General features: G+C 44.0%; 1 protein-coding gene across 1 annotated transcript in view; it reads left to right on the top strand.

Annotated features, from left to right (window-relative positions):
• Window positions 1-18,093, top strand: part of LOC147666670 (complement C3-like) — a 285,541-nt gene that overhangs the window by 106,047 nt on the left and 161,401 nt on the right. Inside the window, exons 10-13 of the mRNA XM_086948981.1 lie at window positions 571-730; window positions 8,977-9,072; window positions 10,361-10,511; window positions 10,864-11,027. Coding sequence (XP_086805107.1) covers window positions 571-730; window positions 8,977-9,072; window positions 10,361-10,511; window positions 10,864-11,027 — 571 coding nt within the window. The remainder of the gene's footprint in view (window positions 1-570; window positions 731-8,976; window positions 9,073-10,360; window positions 10,512-10,863; window positions 11,028-18,093) is intronic.

The following is an 18,093-nucleotide window of genomic DNA, read 5'->3' as shown; positions in this document are numbered from 1 at the left end:
TGGGCAAAGAGTGAACACTGATCCTTCTCAGAACTTGGTGATGGCTTGGGGGGCTTTAATTACCAGGAGGACTGTTGGGTCCGGAGACCTCTCTCCAAAAGCGTGTCCACTCACAATGCTGACTCGTAAGCCCAAATAATTGCAATACAATCTTTCTAAGTGTTTGTACCCAAGGAATATCATCTGTGGAATGAGGTAAACATCAAATGAATACATAGAAATTGAAGGTCATAGAATCCGCAGTTGCTGCTATATTTGGGTGGTCTTACACGGACACACTTATGCCTTCAAAGTGCTACTGTACATCAAAGGACACAAATTGTTACAAGTCTCCTTTTGTGAATATTATTTCTTTGTTTTTGATACTTTGTGAGTGAGATGTCACTTCACCAAAGCATCACAAGGGATATTTTCAAAGCTTCCTAATGTTGAAACAATAAAAAACTTACAAATATAAAGTCAGAGTCCTTTCAGTAACATGTGAAGTTATATTTTTAGTCAAAACATCAAATATATGTTTGAAAGAATGTGTCTGTGTTTTGCTAAATATTTGTGTCTTTCATCCTTCAGGCTTACGGCCTATGTGGTGAAAGTCTTTGCCATGGCAGACAATCTGATGACCATTAATAAGGACATCCTGTGTGGGGCAGTGAAGTGGCTGATCTTAGAAAAACAGAAACCAGATGGGCTTTTCCAGGAAGATGCCCCAGTCATCCACGGGGAGATGATGGTAAGTGCAGTGGGAAGATTTGAAATGATCCTATCCTATGTAGCTCACATCATAATAGGCATAGTGATAACACTGAAAGAGATGGAATACTGAGATAACTTAAAGGAAAAGTGAAATCTCAAGGATAACAGCCTGTGATAGCGAACTCTGTAAGCTTCTTCTGTGCATAGAGGTTGAACCTTGCTCGCCCTCTTAGCCGAGGTAATTGCCATAACAAAATCTGCTTTCTATGACAGACTTTTGAGATCTGGTTTATGCATGTGTTCAAAAGGAGGTTTCATTAATTTGGAGAGACAATGTTTACCTCCAAAGGAGGAGAAAGTACTCTGAGGGGAACCTTTTCCTAGAGTCTTATAGATTCCTCAGATGACCTTTTCCTGCAAGTCGTAATGGTAGCCAAATGCACCTTCATGGAGCAAAACTGAAGCCACGACTAGGCCCATGTGTGCTTCCATCCTTTCATTGCCTCTTCTATAACAATGATTGGAGTCAAAAAGGATTGGGAAACAGTCATCAATCATATCTAATTTCTTGCACTAAGGGAGGTGAACAATAGTAATATTGGACAATTGAATCTTCTCTTCCCAGTATCCTTTTTCTAGATTTATTAACATATCCATAATATGTGTATATAGAAATGTAATTCACATAATGTATTTACTACATAAACATAATGTGAAGCTAATAATCAACTCTGTTAAAACTCAGGTTTAAAACAAAACAAAAATATGAACCAATGCATATCGATCCCTTAATGTCTTGCTTTTGTATGTTATCGCCATAAGATCCAATTTAGAATATATAATTTTATGTCTTATGTTTGGCATTTTAATTTAAGAGGAATTGCCCCAAAATATCCCATGTCTTTGTGAATTTAATGCTAATATTGCTAAGTAAGGACAACATTTGCACCTACGCTCTCTTACCAGATTGTAAACTGTCTGTAAGGCAGGTGAACCCCTAACATGACTCTCTTACCCACTATTGGTAAAGCATTTATATATTTTATTCCACCCATGCTGAAATAAGTCACCTTCCTTGCTTAATCTAATGCCCCGCTAAATCTCAGCCAGTTCTCAGATTGTGACTGGTAAATACTGTGCATGCTCATCAACAGTAATTGATTTGGGACATGAAAATATTGAAAAATCAGATTCATTGCTGCATTAAGTTGATCCAGTTCTTGATTCTAATCCATTTGTCCATATGAAGGTGCTTGATGCCTTTAATATAACACAGAGGCCAGGAATCTGCTCTCTTCTGAGTATACATGGCAAACAGATGCTGTTGAAATTGATAAGGCCTTGTATGCCACAGAGTGAAATAGAGCCTGATATCTAGCATAGATCAGCCACGTTGGACATGGATACCTTATGGAGGCATGAATCAGACCCAAAATAAGCTGGTGAACGTATTCCCTACTTTGCGAAAAAAGTTCCAGACAACAGGCAGTTTTTGACAGTTCGTGAGGGTTGTCCAGTTATCACCCTCACACCCTACTTTGGAGTTTTATCATTGTTCTGCTGGAGAATTGATGGGAATGTCTCCAATCGTGCACTAAACAGCAAAACCTCTGTTTTTCTCTTATTAATTTTGTACCTGCCAAATTTTGCAAGCATCTGTATGGCCTCAAGAGCAGAGGTTATTGTGCATTTTTGCATGCATTACATTAGACCTATTCCTCTCACTCTACAATCATGTTTTGGAACACACAGCAACAGAAAGGCCAACATATGTGAATTGTGGGGAATTAGAGAGGTCAATTCAATGTAACACCTTCGACAGGTGTTGGGTGTTCACATTTTTATCGTTAGGCAGTTTCTAAAGAGGATCTTTATGGCCAACTGTTGTAGCATCTAATGTATTTATGATGTTTTTGTGGTAGGACTTCATCAAATTTGTAGAATTTTATCAAAAAAGGGCAGCTGCAACCTATCCACATGCTGTGAGATGTTTGCAACTCAATAGGATTCTATGTTGTCTGACACCATTTACAGACTATATGTAGAACTTTCTGATTTCAACATGACCTCACTGATGCATTGCACACTACAACTGTTGCCTTGAAAGAGATCAATGGTGCAACACTCCAGAGCGAAACACGTCAGCTGAAACGTCCATTGTTCCTACTCAAAGAAGGAGAAAGTACTTGTTGAATGACTAAAATTGATAAATCAATATGAGACACCTACTAATTGGCTCAGAATGCATCTTTACATGTAAAGAAAGCAGTCTACCCTTCTTCCTTAACCCCTTCCCTGCTGGCCCGTTTCCGCCCCGTGCGGTAAACAAATGAACAGGGGCGGGCCATGACGAACCCCAGCCGTCATCAGCACACGAGCACCGTAGTGCATGACGGCTGGGGTTCGTCACCAGCATGGAAGGGGTTAAAAGTGTCTTAACTTACTGGATGGGAAGTAAACAAAGGGGCATATTTACAAGCCCCAAGCGCCACCAGAGCCTCACTTCTTTGACGTTCCAGTGGCACTCTATGCTATCCCATATTAACAAGGCAGCACTAAGCCACTTTTTGTGGAACACAGCCTTGTAAATATAGCTCCCTGCAACACAGTTTTCTGCAGCAAAGGGGCGTGCAATGGGTGTTTCTTTGGGCGTTCCCAGCAATACCCATGGCTTTTTGACACTGCTTCAGATTTACAAGGATCTGTAAATCTGAGGCAGTGCCAAAAGCTAATGGCTTGCAAGAGGAGGCATTCATGTGGTGAATTCCGCAGCACACATAGAAAGAGCAAAATGTCATTATTGATTGTTTTTGTGCAGTTTGTCCCTTCCTGTACAAACACAATCATCCCTGCAATACAGGCACCCTTGCAACATGGTACAAGGGTGCCTGTGTTGGCACGAGGCAGTTTTTTTAGCTTTGGCACAGGGGTGAGCAAAGGGATGCGCCGTATTCTCGTTAAAACAGCGCATCACTGTGTTTACGCTGCTTAGCGCAACAAAATTGCTTGTGCCATTTTTATGTAAATATGCCCCACAATATTTGCCTATAACACAGACACTGCCAAGGCAAACCAAGGAAGTCCCAGCCCGGACACTAGCCATAGATCATTTCTTAAAGTGCAAGAGTGTAGAGATCTCAGAGTTGCAAACTTAAAAAAAAAGGCGTAAATTCTTGCAAAACTAGGATTTATATTAGAAGAAAATCTGCATAACCTACCTCTCTGCAGGAGAATTGTCCTGCAAAACAAAATCTGTGGAATAATTCTCCATCAAAAAAAAAAAAACCGAAAATTATGAAGCAAAAACATTTTTTTGCAGGAAATTGCTTCATGGGAGAAGCTGTGCTAAAATGATTAAGTTGCAATTTTTCAAAACCCTAGTACTTCTTCCAAAGCACCCCAAAGTGCTCTTCTTTTTTTCCTGCCTTTGATTCACCTACAACTCACTGTGACTCTCCACATTCCAAATAAATCATCACAAAACAGAGAGAAGTACGACTTTTCAAACAGGAGGTAGACACATGTAAATAGTACACTTGGCATTCACTTTTAGAATGCAAGAGTACACACTAACCATGCCTCATTACACATACATAAAGGATTGTATTTATTCAATTTGAAGATGGAGGAGATCATATTCTTTAACTTATAAAGAAGCTTACAAAGCTGCTCTTGAAAGTTATCATTCGGGGTGTAAAGAGGCACGCATTCTTTATGTTGCTAACACAATAACTAAGGCATCCAATCGTCCTCGGGCTCTATTTTTGGTAGTGAAGAAGTTAGCTGGCTCTGATACCATCCCTCCCTCTCCTGTCCTTGATGAAAATCAATGTAACGACATTGCTGACTTCTTTATCGAGAAGGTTGAACTCATTTATAAGTCACTCTCTGCTCCTTCCCTTTCCTTGTGTAGCACGGCTTTTGCATTTGACTCTACATATCCCAGTAATTGTGACCAGATAGCCAAGTTTTTTTCCTGGCACCCATTTGAAAAGACGTCTTTCTAAAATTGTTTAAACAGTATTAAATCTGGGTCTCCTCTTGATCCTTTGCCTATTAACATTCTTTGTCAGCTCTCTGCCACATCTAAAGGCGTCCTTATAGATCTTCTTAACGCCTCTATGCAGGAGGCCTTGGTACCCCCCGAGTGGAAGCGAGCCGTGGTCATCCCTTTGTTGAAAAAGGCCGGAGCAGATCCTTCTGTACTATCTAACTTTAGACCTATATCTCTGCTTCCGGGTTTCTTCAAAATTTTGGAGAAACATAACAATAGTCAACACATAGACAAAGTTGGCTTTCTTCATTATTCACAATCCGGGTTCAGAGACAACTTTTCAACTGAAACTGCTCTGCTTGGGGTCACTGAGAAACTGTGCCAGCATTTAGATCAAGGGGAAACTGCGGCACTCATTCTATTAGATTTGAATGCCGCATTCGACACTGTGTCACATAACATCTTGCTCAACGCCTTTAGGTTTATTGGGCTGGATGGCACTGCCCTATCCTGGTTTGCTTCATTTCTTGATGGTCGCACTTTTCAAGTCTTTTCTGCTAGAGCATCCTCTAAGATCTGCGTATCAGCATATGGAGTCCCACAGGGATCCATTTTAAGCCCCCTGCTCTTCAACATCTATGTCAGACCTCTGGCAGAGATTGTGGAAGAGGCGGGTCTTTCCCTATATTCGTGTGCGGATGATACGCAGATTGTCTTTTCGCTGTCCACCACTAAAAACGCTACGACATCTGCCCTTCAGTAATGGCCTACGGCAAGTGACAGAGTGGATGCGCCTTAACTTTTTGAAGTTAAATGGGGATAAGACTGAGGTCCTTATCCTGGGCAAGCACAAGGACCTATGGGGCCCTCACCACTGGCCTCAGGAAATGGGTTCCTTTCCTCTACCTGTCACCCAAGTCCATAATCTGGGCATCATTATTGATGATAGTCCCTCTATGAGACAACAGGTGGTGAGTGTTGCTGCCATCTGTTTCACGATCTTGAGGTGGCTTCGTAATATCATTTGGATGCTTTCTGCCTCAACCCAACGCACGGTAGTCCAGGCACTCATCACCTCTCGCCTCGATTACAGCAATGTTCTCTATCTCTGTAGCTGCCAAACAGTATTGAGAAAGCTACAGGTAGTTCAGAACTCTGCAGTACGCCTTCTTTGTTAAGTTCCTAGACATGCTTCCATCTCGCCGCATTTACGTGACCTTCACTGGCTTCGAATTGATCAAAAAATTACATTTAAAACCCTCTGTTACATCTTTAAAATCAAACAAGAGGTGGCACCAGCGTATCTGCAAGAGCTGATCCATCCTTACATTCCTTCTCGTCCCCTGCGCTCTACAGCCCATGGAGACTTTGTGATTCCTAGATTTGAACTTGCAAGAATGGGAGGCCGTTCCTTTTCTTGTCTTGGCCCTAAAATCTGGAATTCTGTTCCGGTGTCCCTAAAGAATGACCCGTCCTATCTCAGTTTTCGAAGAAATCTTAAAACCTGGCTTTTTTAATAGCAAATGGTTCTTGACTGCTCTTTTCTAGCAATTTGTGTGCTAGGCGCCGGGAAACCCTTTTTGGGTAGCTGCGCACGTTACAAAACTAATTTAATAATAATATTTTGGAAAGGGGGGAACAATATTAATCAATTATTAATCTCAGAACTGTCTCTTGTATGTCCAGTTTGAGAGACACACAGAAATGCCCACATATCCGAAACATCGCTGTACACACTGCATGATAAACATTATAGACAGCTTTTGTGAGACTCAAAATCATTTTGCCAGAAGTTGATAACGCTCAAAAATGTATTGTCATGGGCTGTTTTACAGAAAGGGCCCTGGGGGTGCAACCAGTGTGTTCACCAGCTGTTTTGGTGGTTCGGGCTGGACTGTTCTCATGGGGCACAGGGTCAAGACTGATTTGCATATGGTTGGGTCCAAACTGGAATGGCATGGTGGGCAAAAAAACGATGGATTTAGGCCCATATCTCTGTACTGTGGTGAATGTATGACATTGTTCTGCATTCTGTCCATCAACTGTTGTTTTTGCATTTGTCACCCCGAGTGCAACGGGTATGCTCAGAAGTCAGTCCTGTGCTCTACGTGCCACTGGAATCAAGCTATCCTGGCTGAAGAGGGCTGAAAGCCCGAAACCGGTCCTAGGATGCTTGTTTCCAGCCCAGGGAGGACCTGGCTTGGCGGTTCGGGCTGGACTCTTCCCATGGGGCACAGGGTCAAGACTGATTTGCATATGGCTGGGTCCAAACTGGAATGGCATGATGAGCAAAGAAACGATGGATTTAGGCCAAGATCTCTGTACTGGGGTGAATGTATGACATTGTTCTGCATTCTGTCCATCAACTGTTGTTTTTGCATTTGTCACCCCGAGTGGGACCGGTATGCTCAGACGTGAGTCCTGTGCTCTCCATGCCACTGGAATCAAGCTATCCTGGTTGAAGAGGGCTGAAAACCCGAAACCGGTCGTAGGATGCTTGTTTCCAGTCCAAGGAGGACCTGGCTTGGCGGTTCGGGCTGGACTGTTCCCATGGGGCACAGGGTCAAGACTGATTTGCATATGGCTGGGTCCAAACTGGAATGGCATGGTGAGCAAAAAAACGATGAATTTAGGCCCAGATCTCTGTACTGGGGTGAATGTCTGACATTGTTCTGCATTCTGTCCATCAACTGTTGTTTTTGCAGTTTACACCCCTGTGGCACCTTGGCATTACAAAAGGTGCTGCAGACGCTTTCCAACCCCTTCATTAATATAGCTTGTGCGTGCACAAAATGTACACCTGTGTGATCAAGAGAGGTTGTTCCCTCATTTGCATGTGGGTTTGGCCCCATTCAACTGATGAAACCTTTTGCCAGTGTGCCGCGCTGTGTTACAGATGTTGATGTCATGGCAAAGAAACTATCAGGAGGCACACTGATTGTGTGCCACAATAATAATTCCACATTTGGAAAGCACAAACTTATCACTCCTAAGGGTATCTAGGCACGGGGGGGGAGGGAGGAGATGAAGTGAGATGTTGCTTAGAGTCACATGATGCTGAGCTGTGCTGCCACCAGGTGATCGACCTGTGAGCCATGCGCTCCGGAGTCAGCCGCTCTGGTCCTGCGCCACACCTCTCCTGTGTGCCACATAAAAGTGGTGCACAGAGGGCACACCCTACACACAGGTGCAATCATGGACTCTACCCCCTTGCAGGGACATCCTTGCCTTTCTTTCAAACTGAGGCCGGTCTCTGTCTGTGCAAAGAGCAGGCTAGTGGCTCCAACAGCTGATCTGCCTTCCACTAATGCACTGTTCGAATTAAGGGCGCGAGTTCGCACCTGCAGTCTGAACAGCTCATTGACTGTAAGAGGTCAAGTTGGCCCAATTGCACTTGTCATACCCAGCCACGGGTGCGCCTCTTCACAAAGTGTGCTGTATCCATAATATGGCCCGGCCCCATGTGTGTGTAGAACTCTTTGATATACAAAGACCATACCATTCACACAGCTTTGGTTCTGTTAGAACGTTTACAATAGCCTCAGCCTGGTGGATTTCAGACTAGGAAACCTAGGGCATATTAGCAAGAACCTCGTTAAAATTATCGCCATTTTAGCGGCAGGAAACGGCCGCTAAAACTGCAATAATGGGCTTGCTAATATGCGTTATAGAATTCCAATAGAAGCCCAGGTTAGATGTACTGCACATCTAACCTGGGCTTCTATTGGAATTCTATAACACATATTAGCCAGCCCATTATCGCCGTTTTAGCAGCAGTTTCCTGCCGCTAAAACAGCGATAAATTTAACGAGGTTCTTGCTAATATGCCCTCTAGTCACATTAAAGCCCAGGAGTATTCCAACATAGCTTTTTATCTTATGAGAAGCTTTTGTGAGGAAATAGCCACAAACCACACATGAGCTCCTAGTTCAAAATAACAACAATGGCGTTGAACTTATTTTTAAGGCTTCTCTATGATATGTCGCGACATAGTGGCAGCTAATGCTACTTGCATCATCCTGAATAAATCACACAAGCATAGTCTGTGTGGTTCACCAGCCAGTGGCATAGCCAGTGTGGGTCATTTATTGACCCATGGCTTAAGGATTGGAACACCCCTCATGAAGATCTTAGTAAGCCACACATGATGGGCATGTCATTTGAAGAAAAGCACATATGTGAAGCAATCCCTGTTTGCAGTGAACTTGTTTCAATTATTGTTTGTCAAAACTGCGTCTACTCAAGAAAGATATTATCTTTAACTGGTATTGTCGCACTTTTATCCACAGGGCGGGTCCCAAGGTTCGGAGCCGGAGGCATCGCTCACAGCCTTTGTCCTGATTGCACTGGCTGAAGCTAAAGACATCTGCACTGCATCTATCAGTGTAAGTTCTGGTCATTGACACAGGCTGATGGCAATGTCCATTTCATTTGACTAAAAGGGTTGTTAATATCTCACCTTTCATTAGACTTTGGAAGGTAAAAACTACCGGTATTTAACAGGAGAAAATATTATGGTACTTACTCTTTCATGCATATTGTGGTGTGGTAACCACCAAAGTCACCCTGGTTTTCCCCAGAAACTTGTAATAGGTGCTATTTATCACACCCAATAAATAACGTTCCCCAGCGTATCCTTATTGATCTGGTGCAAAAAAAAATCACCTGGCTTCCAACAAAATCCGAATCAGGGCTTAGTATTTAAGCTAAAATAAGTGTGTTAAAATATATGTTTTCATAAATACGCAGTTATGTTGTACCAGAGTGAAATTTAAATTACACAGTGTAATTAAGGAAATTCTAGTCATATTTCTTTCACAAAATTCCCAAAATTGTGCCATTACGCTGAAAATAAATTTCTATTATTGTTAAAGCATATTTTAGGGCACGTACATTAGTCTTCAATTTTCAAACCATTGTCACTTTTGCTGTGTGCCTACTTATCTTGTAGTTAGCAAGTCACATAACTAGAATTATTTTCATCCTAAACTTTTTGGGGTCAAACAGTGCTTTTGGTATAGCGCCTCCTCTTGGTGAAATAGTGCAAATTTACCAAACACAAGGAAACCAGTCCCAGGATACTTGATTCCGGTTCAGTGAAGACCTGGCTTGGCAGTTCGGGCTGGACTGTTCTCATGAGGCACAAGGTCAAGACTGATTTGCATATGGCTGGGTCTGAACTGAGGTGGCAAAGTGAGCTAAAATATTATGATGGATTCAACACAGATCTGTGACTGGGGGTGAGTGTCTGACAAGTTTCAGTGCTCCGTCCATCATCTCCTTGTGTTTGTATTGCAAACTTACAACCGTTTTGTTTTGAGCATTGTTTCGCAGTTATTCTTGTGAGTAACATCACGCCATATTCTCTGTTGCAAAGAGTTACCGGACTTTAGGGAATTAAAAAGTGTAGTAATCAGGCTCCCAGAAATGAATGATTCAGAACCAAGTGCTAATCTCCTCAAATGCTCAGGGTTTTTCCTAGTTTCAAGCACTGCTAGTAGCTAATGTTCTACTTAGCGGTAAGCACTTCAAATTGCCCCATGATGTAGAGCCGTAAGATAAGCAGGTGTAACAGGCTTACTATGCCCACACTGTCACCAGAGGGTGAATTTTCACTGGGGAAGGACTGTGGCTTGGAAGAACTGACTCTAGGTTATTCTCTTACACTTTCAGACTTTGGGCACAAGCATTGAAAAGGCTGCCACCTTCTTGGAAAACAGAATCAACGGTTTGAAGAAAGTGTATTCTGTCACAATTTCATCCTATGCCTTGGCTCTTGTGGGAAAGAGTAAAGGTGATAGCAAACTGATGGAGCTGTCTACAGGTATGTTGGCCTTCACCTCTAGCTAGGGTCAAAATGCAAGAGCCTATTGCTTCCAAAGAGAAAGGGTACTACGCGCTAAAATAATATTGTAATAATGGCTGATTATGTACATATGCTCAAGATTAAGTATCTTATTTAGGGTTTACGGGACAGAGTAATCTGTCACAAATGTGCCGGATGTCCCATCCGCCGTACTACAAGTGCATTATATTGAAGGAAAGTTGCAATACGGTGTCTCTTTATCATTTCTTGTCAACACACTGAACCTATTCTTCGCAAAGGAACATGGCAATGTTCCATGGTGGCTCCCTATAATTGCTGAAGTGATTTCTAAATTGTTTTTCTTGTTTAGGTGGCACCCACTGGCATGACCCCACGTCCAAACTCTACACAATTGAAGCCACATCCTACGGTCTCCTGGCCCTCCTTCAACGGAGGAAATTTGACAATGCCGCCCCAGTTGTCCAGTGGCTGACAGAGCAGCGATACTACGGAGGTGGCTACGGCTCCACCCAGGTATTCATGCAGTGACGAGGGCGTAAACCTTTTACAGATCATGCAAAATTTAAATCTAAATGAGTTCTCCTTGTGTGTATCACAGTAAGATGATTATACTGGACTATTTCCAGAACAATAGTCCTAGAAGGACAATCTTAAACTCTCTTGAAACCTTATGACCCACAAGCCCATGATGTATCCAAAACAATATAAAGTTATATGCCCAATCTTAAATTAATTTTTCTCAGTTGTGAATCTTTGTATAAAAGTATATGACAGGATCCTATGAAGGAAGTATAAGAAGGCTGTTCAGTGTCGAGGAAGAACAATTTAAGATCTTGTAGATCGAAGGGAGGGAGTAAGGATATTTGCATATGTCAAAGAGACAAGAGGGGCCAGGAGGATCCTTAATGATGGTGAATTCGATTTCTCTGACAAATATGCATTTTCAGCTACTTTCTGACATGCAGGAGAGGCAACAGATCTGAACTAGAGTCAGATTATATTCCAGATCCTTGAAAATAAGCGCTTCTTGATTTCCATAAAAGATCAAGGATTGGTGTGATGCTTTTTCCACCCAAAGCAAAAATTCCAGGCTGTTGGCCAATGTGCATCGACACAACTCCTATGGCATGTGCAACCTTACCGACAGGACCACAGTGGATCAACCTTACCGACAGGACCACAGTGGATGTGATCTCCATTGGGCCACTGCACTGAGTCTGAGCACACTACTCACCAGGAAGAAGAAGCAAGTTCCATGCTGGAAACAGGGATCCCACCAACCCCAGGACTTGTTACCCTTCTTCGCTCTCACAAAGACATAGGGGCAGATTTATGTCGGACTTGCGGCACTTTTGCGCCGCCATTGCGTCACTTCTGTGACGCAGCGGCGGCATAAACCCTGCGCCACATTGCGACACACATCGTGACGCATCTATGGAGATGCGTCACAGTGTAAGGCCCTGTGCCACATGAAACCTGCGTCAGGTTTTATGTGTGTGTTTCCACGCAGGGGGGGGTTCCGTCGCAGAAACGCCCCTGAAAAGTGACTCAGTGAAATCTACAAGATTTCACTGAGTCACTTTACCAACGCTGATGCGTCAAACCCTAGGCCTTCTTGAAGCAGGCGTAAGGTTTGACACACCACGTTAGAGATAGGGCAAGTTGGAAAAGTGCTGGAGTTGCGTGCCGCACGCAACACAACTTCAGCACTGCGCCAACTTCACGCCCTAGATGCGACACGCATCTGTTTATTCCTGCGCCATGGTGCGCCGCATTGTAAATGCGGCGCATCATGGGTGGCGCAAGGATAAACATGCGTGCCGTATGTTTCCTGACGCATCCCTGCTGATTTGCAGAGATGCGTCAGGCAACATAAATCTGCCCCATAAAGTCACCTGCATGACCCAAACAATGGCCACTTTTTCATTGGCAATGTATCACAGAACCTCTGCCTCTGGGCCTGGTTCAACTATCACTCATGCATCATCTTATTGTAGCTTTGAACATAATACCAACCACGTTATTTTGTTTCTCCTCACATATGGTAATTTTTTATCCGTTCGTCAATCAGCCCTAAAGTGTTAACAGATTGTTAATTGCTATCGTCCTGTCTCCTCTACTCGCATTTCAATATTAATTTAACAGGGTTGTCAGCCTTGTCTTTGGTTTTTAAATTATGCTTTCCAGCTGTGAGTAGATGTGGATTTTCGTCTTCTATAAGAAAAGTGAAAGCCCAAAGTTAACTCAGACAAACATAATTGTCCAACGTCATTCCGTCAATATGTGACTAGTGCCTTTTTTTTGTTAGCCTTATACCTAAATAAGCGAGAAGCAATGTTTTATCATGAACTGGGCAAGTATGTGGTTCATCATGGATAAGGTGACAGTTTCCTTAATTGTGCAGTGCATGCCATGGTTGTAAAAATGCATAATTTGTGTCTCACTCGATATCTTGTGCAAGCACTCCTAAACTCCAAGAATATACAGCAACAATAGTAAGTCTTCATGCAGCACGTTTCTCCCATCTCTGTGTCACCCTGTTATTAAATTCTAATGACAAGCTAAGGAAAAATGACAAATAACAATCCCGCTGGGTATGTAATTTATAGTGTGTGATAAATACTTCCTATCAAACATTTGTGGGGAATAAAATGTGGTTTGGTACGGTAACTACCATACAATTTCCCCTGTTAACTTTTGACAGGTTTAACAACAGCTGAGGTATTTAAAACATCCAATAATTATTTGATGCATTAAATAAATACAGCCTAACTCGTAATTTTGACCAGTGCATAAACAGGGGTTTACAGACGGGTTGGAATTTACAGGCCCACTCATAATCAGGGCCTTAAATAAGTAACCAGCAGTTCATGGGAAAATGATAACTGAAACTTTCTGTTCACAGTGCTCCTCCTCCTTTACTGGCCATATTGTGACTTAGGCTTTCTTGGTCATTGAGGGAGCTCCAAACTCTGCCATAATAAATTAAGGTAATTGTAGTCGTGGTGCTTACTAAGCCTGGGCGTAGTTTGCGAAGTAGCGCTACGTTTAGCTACGCGAAGTACACTTCGCACTACGTGAGCTACGCGAACTGCATAGTGCACTGTGCAAAATGCTGTTCCCACTGATTGCACAGTGCCGGATGCTTGTCCTCACTGTGCAATCAGTGCAAACTGCATCTTGCACAGTGCAAGCGGCCGTTTTCTGCCGCTCGAGTAGATTTCTACTCGAGCAGCAGCTTTCTCAACGTGGACTGGTAGTTTCTCATCGCGAGCAATTGCGAGCATACGCGACCACTTGTAATGACAAACCTGACTTCCGCGCGTTGAGTATCTCGCCGGGAGGTTTATTTTCCATGCTCCCGATCTGCAGCTTGATGTTGGTGATCGCCAACGAGAAAAAAGTCTCCCCGGGATGTCATTTTGCTTGCTCGTGGTCGCCAACTTCACGTTGAGGACCGCGATCCAGCAAAAAATGACCGCTGCACTACACTACGCATGTTTGCACTGTGCTACGTGCAGTTCCTGTAGTGGAAAGTAGCGCAAACTTCGTAAACTACACGAGCGTAGTGTAGTGCTTTGCCCAGGGTTAGTGCTTACTCAGAGGGTTTTTATTACCAGGATTTCTGGGCAAAACAGTGAGCACAGCAGCTCAGAGGGCTAATCTCCTTGAAAACTCTGAATCATTTAAGTGGGAGATGGGTGGTGGGGATCGGTAATTTGATGCTTCAGTAAAAATAACTTCTCACTGACTAACAAATTATGCATTGCTTTGTTGAGGAAACTATTCACCCATCTGCTTGTACTTCAAGCAAGTTTATTAAACAGAAAAATCAAAGTCTGTGAATCACTGAGTTCGTGACAAGAGGTCCCCCTGCACACACTGAGTGTACAATGCAAAAGCACATACATACATCCATAAAGAAATGTGTAGGATTTTACAGGTGAGACTCCAACGGAAATTACATGTCTGAATCTGAAACAAGGAGAATTTTGCAGGTGTTGAAAAAACCTGCAAGGCAGAGCACATTCGACCAACATGGATACAAAAATGTAGGCATTTTTGTGCTGAGCAAGATATTGGAGAATTCTCACTTATTACTGCCAGTCATGAAAGTGTGGCTTTTGCACGCCAGAGGCTGCACAGCTTGGTACTACGGTTATCATTAGCAATAAGATGGCAATGCTGATCACAGATGCACTAAAGAAAATCAGCAAAAACTGTTAGCTTAAACTTTAGGGAAGCAATGTGGTAGCAGGATGCCAAAACCTAAGCACAATGTGCACAGTGTTCAAAAAGCACTAAAAACCACCTCCAGCAAACTAAAATAATCTGCATCCTACAAGGTCCACAATACCCAGTGATAGGCTGTAATGTCACGTGCTCAGCCACTTGCCTCCCTATTCCTTGTCTTATAATAGGGTGACTCACTGTGTAGTGAGTCCCTGTAAGTTGCAGAACCACAACCGAACTGTGTACTCGGTGAAAAGAGAGTTTACACCCAGGAATTGGGAATAAGAAAATAAAACAATCAGATCTTGGGAAACACATAAGAAAAACAAGTTTAGTTACCATAAAAACACAGTAGGTAATTTAAGAAAACAAAAAACGTGTAAGGAAATTGTGGTTCTCTACCTTGAGACTTAGCCTCGATTAAAAGTTGGTCGATAATTTTGATCCCTTTACAAACTCCTGTTTATGTAGGGATTGGAATTCTGAGTAATGCAGTAACTACAGGACCCAGTAAATACGATGCCGGAGGTATTTATATTTACCGGATGTGGTTAGTATCTCACTCATTATGAGCCCACTTAAAACCAGAAACACAGGCTGGATTTTGAAGGCTGCCTTCACCTGAATTATTCAATAGGTTCGCCCCTGGACTGATGTTCAATTGCGTATCTAACTATTTAGTAGCTCTTTGGATGCCGACTAATATTTGAATGTTGGAGACTGTTAGAACTGGGGGTCTCTAGTTGGCAGAGGTAGGTACCACTGTCAGGGTAAGGAGGAAACCCTCTGAGATAACCCCTGCTCACCCTCTAGGTAGCTTGGCACGAGCAGTCAAGGCTAATCAAAAAGCAATGTGTAAAGTATTTGTACGAACACTCACAGCAACACAGTGAAAACCCCACAAACTGACTCCACAACAGTTTAGAAAAATAAAGGTATTTAATATAAACTGCACAAGACCAAAACGACAAAAGATCCAACATACACAGTTCAACAATATGGTTGCAAAAGAGTTCTTAAGGTTGCGATAAAAATAATCCACAGTTGCGTGAAAAGTTCACAGTTGTGTCACGTTTAGCCAACAGTACCTTTAGATGCGACAAAGTTCCAAAAGCAGAAGCTGGTGCAGTGGAAAACAAGCGATGCATTGCTACTGAGACCTTGGGGAGGCGTTTGCGACAGCCCCGCTGCGGCAGCGGGCGTGTTACGACGAATACGGTCTGTATGGGGAGGAAGGCCACTTGTATGGATTCCCGTGCGCAGGTTCTGCAGGAAGTTTGTTCTCGCAAAGGCACTACGCAACGATCTCGTAGGGGCTGCGACGATCTCCGGGGCGAGGATGCACGATCCAGTGGCGATCTCTCTCTCGCAGCTCCTTGATGCGATAGCTCTGCGACGATGTTCGCAGCGACGTGATGCGGTCCGCAAGCAAGCAGTGCGGCGATCTCACTCAGCGATGACAGCCTCTGCGACGATGCTCGCAGCGATGGTGATCTTCCCGCAAGCGAAGTGTGCGACATCTTAGGCAGCAGCACCAGGTTCTGCGACGATCTCGACCCCGTAGCGGCTAGAATTTCCTCGCACTGCACCGGGATGCGCTCCGCAGCGAGCGATGCAATAACTTTTCTGTAGCAAAGTCTTTAAAAGCGTGATTTCCAGCTTCCCAACACAGGTACAACTTCCAGAGGCACCACAAATGGGCCAAGCACTCCAGGAAGGACAGACCTCTCTCAGCAGAGCTCGGGGAAGCTGGGGTGAAGTCCTTTTGTTCCTGGGAGGGCTCTGAACCCGGTCTTAACCAGTTCTGGGTGTTCCTTGAGCACTTTGTTTTCCTGGCTTCTCCTTTCCTTTCAGAGTAGGGGGCAGGGTCATCAGCCGCCCAGCAGGAGGATGAGCCAGCATTGTGGAAGGCAGGCACAGCCCTATTCAGGCCCAGGTGCAATCTCCTCCCACCACTCAAGTTGCAAATGAAGTCATTCAGCCTAGGGCTGACTCAGCCAGCCTCCTGGGGAATCTCCAGCCCTTGTCACTCTCAAACCAGACAGTCAATTCACAAACAGGCCAATGCACACAGAAAGGTCAGACAAGAGGACAGCAACTTTCTAAAAGTGCTGTTCTTAAACACAGGATTTAAAAACAATCTTTCCAAAAAGATGTGTTATTAAATTCTGAGTTCAGGGATACCAGACTTTTATGTCCTATCTTGTTCCTATGGGAAGATATGCTGGTAGCCACTGTAGCCAGCATCCCCCATGATAGCCTATGGAGCAAGATAGCCTTGCAGCAGTGAAAAACGAAAATGGCTGTAATTCACTACCAGAGCATGTCACCTGCAAAAGTACATGCTCTACCTTTCACATACACTGCACCCTGCCCAAGGGGGTACATTGGACCTTCCATAGGGGTGTCCAATGTGCATAGAAAGGGAAGGGTTAGGCCCGATCAGTACTGACCCGGAGGAAATGGCAGTTCACAGACTGCACACAGGCAGTGCGGTGGCAGGCCTGAGACACCATTTTAGGGCTACTCATTTGGGTGGCACAATCAGTGCTGCAGGCCCACTAGTAGCATTTGTCATCACCAGCCCTGGCACACCAAGTGCACTTTACTAGGGACTTCTAGGTGATACAAATATGCCAATCATGTATATCCAATCACAACAATAATTTACACAGGGAGCACTTACATTCTGGCACTGATCAGCAGTGGCAGAGTGTCCAAAGCATCTAAACCAGCAAAAACGAAATCCAGCACAGCATCAAAAATACAGGAGGTAGAGGCCAAAAAGACAGGGGAAACCACGCTAAAGATGCCAGGTCTAGCACATGTCGACTCCATCTGAAAGTGGGGAGGACTGCCCACCCCAGCTTGATAAGGCAACCTACTACTGCGCGTAACGCTTTGGCATCTGTGCGCTGTTGTGTATTTTTAAAATCCCCGTTTTGTCTACTTTTATTTTAAAAATAATTTACATCGTTCTCCCTTGTTTTTAACTTTCTGCATTGCTACTCCATAATTGTGCCCCACACCGCGGCTTCAGCGGCTATCCTGCGCGCTCCCTGGGAGTCTCCTCGCCATCTTGGGGGTCTGAAGGGGACGTCGGCCGGACGCCATTGTGGTAAGCGCTCTAGCAGTCAGGCTGACTGGCTAGAGCCCTATTTAATCTTTAGTATGCAAGCGCACGGCACGTGCGCACGGCGTGTGTGCCGCAGTAAAGCCGGAGTCACGCCAGAGTCCAGCCCGTCTGCGCCCGTCCGCGCTAAGGACGACCTGGACGAATGGGCGACTGGCTCTACTAGGGGTGGACACGGTCGTATCAGGTATTCACATCATAGCCTGTTGAAAC

Source organism: Lissotriton vulgaris, unplaced genomic scaffold (genome assembly GCF_964263255.1).
Source record: "Lissotriton vulgaris unplaced genomic scaffold, aLisVul1.2 SCAFFOLD_822, whole genome shotgun sequence".
Taxonomy (NCBI): Eukaryota; Metazoa; Chordata; class Amphibia; order Caudata; family Salamandridae; genus Lissotriton; species Lissotriton vulgaris.
The sequence above is the reverse complement of the archived record's forward strand: the minus strand, read 5'-3'. Positions and strand labels throughout refer to the sequence as shown.